Source organism: Tauraco erythrolophus, chromosome 10 (assembly GCF_009769465.1).
Source record: "Tauraco erythrolophus isolate bTauEry1 chromosome 10, bTauEry1.pri, whole genome shotgun sequence".
NCBI lineage: Eukaryota > Metazoa > Chordata > Aves > Musophagiformes > Musophagidae > Tauraco > Tauraco erythrolophus.
In genome coordinates, this window is record NC_141474.1 from 5,380,628 (window position 1) to 5,386,802 (window position 6,175).

At 58.3% G+C, this 6,175-nt stretch overlaps 1 protein-coding gene across 1 annotated transcript; it reads left to right on the forward strand.

Moving 5' to 3' along the window:
• The first annotated feature begins 744 nt into the window (after window positions 1-744).
• Window positions 745-5,680, forward strand: TOR3A (torsin family 3 member A). Its single transcript, XM_009990011.2, has 6 exons — window positions 745-1,036; window positions 1,385-1,498; window positions 2,252-2,517; window positions 3,177-3,352; window positions 4,850-4,974; window positions 5,430-5,680. Exons 1-6 carry the CDS (start codon window positions 745-747, stop codon window positions 5,678-5,680), a joined length of 1,224 nt encoding a protein of 407 aa, XP_009988313.2.
• Window positions 5,681-6,175: the final 495 nt, after the last annotated feature.

The following is a 6,175-nucleotide window of genomic DNA, read 5'->3' on the forward strand; positions in this document are numbered from 1 at the left end:
CACAGCAAACCTGTTTCTTCTCAGGCTTTAATCTAGTTGGTACACTGAGCTCATAGCACAGCTGGCAGCAAATAGACCCCACACAGCACTTTGCAGCTCCCAGTCTGGCTCATCCACTGTCTCCTGCTCCCTCGTTTATGCCTGTTATTTTTGTGTCCCCTTGGGAATGACCCTGAGGGGCCACAACTGCCAATGCCTGTTGTGTTTGTGGCAGCAAAACTTCAGCTGCGCCACTGGGCTGCTTAAAAACCAGATCATTTGCCTTCCCTGGGCGTTTGGTGTTGGTGCTGCAACTTTTCCCAGTGTGGAGGGCTGGTAGCGGTGCCGGGAAGCTTCCCTGGGCATCTCTCCAGCCTGGCTGGAAGAGGAGCCGCTTGCCTCCCCTCCCCTACCCTCCCCTCCCCTCCCAGTGAGGGTTGGCAGGACTCGGGGAGAAGACGGGCTCCAAATTTTGTGCAGAATGGAACCGGACGGGTGCCCAGTGCCTGCTTTCGGGAAGAGGGTCGAGTTTTGGACGGGGGAGGCCGGTGGGCTCTCGGTGCGTGGGACGGGTGAGCACGAAGCCGTGCCTGGCGCGGCGGTGACGCCACTCCACAGCTTTCCCCCAGTGACTCCAATTGCAGGCAGCCAGGAAGTGAGATCATGGCTCGGGCGGTTTAAGGGACGCCGGGAGCCTGCAGACGCTCCGCAGAGCGTGGGAGCAGTGTCCGCTCCCACCCTTCCCGGGATCCCCGACCCACCGCCATGGGCCAGGGTGGGCTCCCAGCCCGTGTGGTGCTGGCCTGTTGCCTGCTGCTGCTGGGGGGCTCGGGGGGCCTGGGGAGCCACGGGACGCCACGGGGACCCTGGGAAGAGGAGCAGGGCTCCGTGGTGGAGGGAAAACCATGGGGCAGGGCGAGGTATGAAGCCGTGAAGAAGCACTTGGGAGCTGTGGGTGCTCTCTCCAAGCAGTATTGGCAGTACCTGGCATGCAAGGTGTGGCAAGAGGGCTGCAAAGAAGAGGAGGAGGAGGAGGAAGAGTCCAGCCCTGGCCCAGGTAAGCACCTTCCTCCTTTCTCTCCCTCTCTGGTACCCCAGGAACAGCAGTGGGTCCAAACACCCCACTGCCCCTAGCACAGGGGTCCCCTTCCCCAGGGTTGCTGCCCTGGGCACCTCCCTCCTTGCTCGGGGTAGCCTGGGTGGCCACAGGTGTCTCTGTGCCCACCTGAGCCAGCTGCTGCCTGTTACTCCCCCTCCCCACAGCCCCAGCTGCGTGGTGGGGCAGTGTCTGATCTCCTGCACCTGGGAGGAGGGCCACCGTTAACTGGGCTCAGCTGAGCATCCACCCACAATCCAAAAAAGACACTTGCTGCCACATCTCTGCTCAGACCGCTGCCTTTTCCAGGCTGGAGCTTGCCTCTGGTGGGCCAGGATTACCTGGATATCCTCTCTGCCTGGTACTGCAGCTTCGGCAAGTGCTGCAAGACAGGAGACTGCAGGATAGTCAACAATATCACAGGTAGGTGCTGTGCCGTGCTTGGGGGGGCCCCCAGCAGTGCTCGTCTCTGCTGCCCCTCCCTATTGTCTCTTTTTTTGTTCGTTTGTGAGCTCTTTTCTTTTTAAAAAAGCGTATCTTAGCGCGTGATGTCAGTAAAGTGCATTGCTGAGCAGGGTGCTGAGCTGGTGGGAGGGTGAGGAGCTGAGTGAGGAGCTGAGCTAAGTCCTGTGTCCTGTTATCCCTTTGTAGTTCTGAGGCTGCAAGTGAGTTTGCTCCTACTGTACAGCATATCTGCTCCGGTTTGCCACGAGCCCTGCCTTCATCCCGTAGCTCCCTGGCATATGAAGTGGGACCCAAACTGGCCCAGTGTCCAGCCCCAGGCCAGGAGGGTACACCGAGACTGGCATGTAAACCCTGCACAGGTGTCGTTGCATTGTGCTAGTCCTGAATTCTGGTATCCATACCCTCTGCTGGGAGCTCAGGAGGGCCTTGGGGCTTCAACGCTCTCTGCAGTCATCCAGTACCTCCTCCACTTCCCAAAGGAAAACAGGAGTCAGTGGAAAAATCTGTGTGTTTTTGCAGGCAGCGTACAGGCAGCCCACCTCGTTAACCCTCTGGCTTTAATGCCACTTGAGGCTCCTCTGAAGCAGCCCACAGAGCAGGGCTGTGTGGGCTTAGTGCCTGTCACCTTATCTCCTCTTGTTCCCACCTGCAGCAGTAGCAGCAGCTGGCCTTGCAAGCTAAAGCTGCGCTCTCGCTCTCTCTTTCCTGCAGGACTGGAAGCAGACCTCAATGGGCAGCTCCACGGGCAGCACTTGGCCAAAGAAGTTGTCGTCCGGGCAGTGCAAGAGTTCCTGCAGAGCCCGCGGCCAGAGAAGGCTCTGGTCCTCTCCTTCCATGGCTGGTCCGGCACGGGCAAGAACTTTGTGGCCCGTCTGCTGGCCAGTCACCTGTACCGGGACGGGCTGAAGAGCACGTGCGTCAGGGTGTTCATCTCGCTCTTCCACTTCCCCCATCACCAGTACGTGGAGTCCTACAAGGTGAGAGCCAACAACATGGTGTTGCTGTGGGGATAGCCCAGCGTACTGTAGGGTCTGGCTGGGATGGAGTTCTTTTTCTTTTCCGGGTGCCGTGTTTTGGATTTGTGAGCAGAACAGTGTTGATAACACACCGGTGTTTGGGCTGCTGCGGAGCGGTGCTTGCACAGCCTCAAGGCATTGTGTTTCTCCCACGCTGCCCCGTAGTCAGTGGGTTGGGGGTGCGCGAGAACTTCGGGGGGGACACCCACCGGACAGCTGACCCCAACTGACCAAAGGGATGTTCCGTGCCATTCGATGTGCTCAGCCGTCAGACCTGAGGGGAGGGGGTTTTAGGGTGGGAGGCCATTGCTCAGAGACTGGCTGGGCATCAGTGGTAGGTGTGAGGGATTGCCTTCGCATCGCTTACTTCGGTTGCTTTCTTCCTTCTTCCTCTTTCCTTCACTTATTAAACTGTCTTTATGGCAACCCGCACGTTTCCTTGCTTTGGCTCTTCCTCTTCTTTGCCCTGTCCCGCTGGGTGGGAGGGAATGAGCAGGTGGCTGTGTGGTGCCCAGCTGCCAGCCAAGGTTAACCCACCGTGTCCAGGCTCACCCCTGCACGCCCTGGTGGTGGTGGTGACTGCTGCTGGGCTCCTCACGCCCCTCCCTGCTGCTCTGCAGGCTCAGCTGGAGAAGCAGATAAGTGAGACCGTGCAGCTCTGCAAGCAGTCCCTGTTCATCTTTGACGAGGCAGAGAAGCTTCCTTTCAGCCTCCTGGATGCCATCAAACCTTTCATGGCTCGCAACGACAACAGAGGCGAGGTGGATTACCGGAGATCCATCTTCCTTTTCCTCAGGTGATTCCCGGGCCCCTGATGGGATGGGGAGGAACAAGGTGATGGAATTTATTCCCTGGGGTGTGCGATGTGAGGGGCTCAGGCTGCAGAGGAGGGGAAAGAGGTGTAGCGGTTGCCTCCATGGTCAGTTCTGCTTATTGATGCTGGGCATCCTCCCTGGGCACGGGGTGTTTGCAGGAGGAGCTGAGGTTCAGCTTAACTGGGACACCTGAGCCATATCTAGGTTTGGAGACAAGGAACCAGTGCAAGTCAGAGCTGTCGTGATGACACCCTGCACCCTGGACAGCTGAGCAGGGGGATCCCACACTCCAGGGAGCAAAGCTGGGGCTGCAGGTACACTGTGGCACCGTTAGTTGGGAGTGTGCCACCAAGCAGAGGGGAGCAGGGTGCCTTGAACTGCAGCAGCATGTAATCTTGGGGGGGTTTCGTCATACCTGGTGGCAGGGTGACACAGACCTGTTGTAGGAGGGCTGGCTCTGCCCCAGGGCTCCTTTGGACACCGGCCTCGTCCTGCACCTTCGGCCAACTTTGGGTGGTGAGGCTGGGGTGGGGCTGGCTGTCCTCAGTCAAAAGGGGCTGTTTCTCCTGTGGGCTGGGTGGTAGCAGGATCAGCACAAGCTGTTTCCTCCCTGTGTGGCAGTGGGGAGTGGGGAAACAGTGGTGGCTTTTTAATTTTGCCTCCCCTCTATTTGGGAAATGGGTCCAGAGCCTCTGACACAAGAGGAAAGGTGGGTGCAAAGATCTGTCTCCCCCAGTGCTTCTCTGCCTCCTACCTACGCAAGCCCTGCAGCCGCTGGTTCCCAGCATCAACGGATCACTGGTGGAGGGGCACAGGGGGCACTTGGGGCTGGGGGCTCTTGTCTGAGGCTGTTGCAAACCCCACACCAGCACGCAGGGGCTGCCTGGCCCTGGTAATCTCAAGGACTGTCAGGACCTCGTGTCCCCTGCCACGGAGGTGCCCCCACGGTGGGTGTCCAGAGGAGTCCTCACGTGGGAACTGCGACGCTTTGTCCCTGGGGCAGAGCATCCTTCGCCAAGTCCTGGGCTGCTGGTTGCATCCCTGCCCTGGATCTTTACTTCTAGTGGGACTCCTGTCATCTGCTTCACCCTCCACCTTGGACTTTCAGTGGTGGCTTGTTGAGAGTTTGGTGTAGGGCCAAGTGTCACCTGCAAGGTCGATGGCATCTCAGCCAGGACAGGGGACTGATGGAGATGGAGGATTCTGCTGGCTCCTGGTCCCATCCTGGGAGAGAAAGCAGCTGCCCCAGGATCTGAACTGGCAAGATGGAAGACAGCTGTATAGATGCCTATGGAAAGGGGTTCTTTGGGAAGAAAGCTGGTTCTTCTGCGTGCAAGTATTTCAGATGCTGATCCTACACAGCAAACCCTTCGTTGCTACCAGAATTACTGAGGCCTGTCTGTAGGGGAGGCTGCTGGCAGCTCTCAGCAGCTCATCCCTGGGGCCACGGTTGAGTGACTTCCCTTCTGTGTCCGCAGCAATCTTGGCGGCAACATCATCAATGAGGTCGCCCTGGACTTCTGGCGAGCCGGCCGGGCGCGGGAGGAGATCTCCATGGAGTTCCTGGAGCAGCAGCTGCGGCTGGAGCTGCTGAAGCCTGCAGGTAAGAGCTGGGCTCGTTTGTGGGACGCCGTGGGCAGGACACCGTGGGCAGGACACCATGGGCAGGCTGCCCGCAATCCTGCCGCTCCGCGCCAGCTCAGGGCCTTGTTCCGCAGTACCGTGCGCCTTGTGCCGCACAAGCGTGCGCTGCGGAACGAGCATTTATTGCAGCCCTCGCTGCGGGGTTATTTGCAACAGCCTCACACCGTAGGGAAGTATCAAGGCTTCCCTGGGGATTCAGGCTCCTCTTGGCTTGAGATGGCCAAGCCATGGTGATGTTCTGTGTCAGAGTAAGCACTGGCCAGCTCTGTACAAGGGGAAGGGTGTCTCTCCCACCCACGTATGGCTGGATGAGCCAAGACAGCCCTCCCAGGAGGCACAAGCCTTGCCTCACAGAGGGACGCCAGCTCTTAGATGAAGCTTCTGAAGTTTGTTTTGTCTTGCTTTTTGCTACAGAGCACGGCTATGCCTGCAACCACCTTCTCAAAGAGAACCTCATTGATTTCTTCGTGCCATTCCTGCCCCTGGAGTACCACCACGTGAAGCTCTGCGCACGGGATGCTTTCCTGGCCCAGGGACTTCCGTACACAGAGGCAGCCCTAGACGAGGTGGCCAGGATGATGGTGTTTGTCCCCAAGGAGGAGAAGCTTTTCTCTGCACAGGGCTGTAAATCTGTATCCCAGCGCATCAGTTACTTCCTTCCTTGAACACCAGGTGGGACTACACCAGCGTGGAAGGTGGTTCTGCACACTAGGACCTGCTCTCCTTGCACAAGGTCAGGCAAGCATTTGCACAGGGACAGAGACTTAACCCCTTGTTGCTCTGAGGGCTGTTTGCAGGGAAGGAGGTGCGCCCTGCCCAGCCTTACTCATGGGACATGGGGACAGCCTGCGCTTGGCTGCGTTTGAAGTCTGTCCGGTGTTTTAAAGTCCCTTCTCGTAGCAGGCAGTAGCCTGAAGCGGTGATTTGGTTGCGCTGACAGATGCTTTGTTTCACCTGAGCAGGGATGTCCAAGTCCTTGGTTTGTTACCATGTAATGAAGGCCTTGGACAGACTGGTCCCATTGAGGCAGTGCAGCAGAAGCCACGTCCTCATCCCTGTCCCCCCTTTTCCCTGTCACTTTACAGGATTGCACAGAACTGTTTAGCAGGAGTTAAGGTTTTTCTCTTGCTCTCCTGCATTCAGAAGGTGTCTGCTGCTCA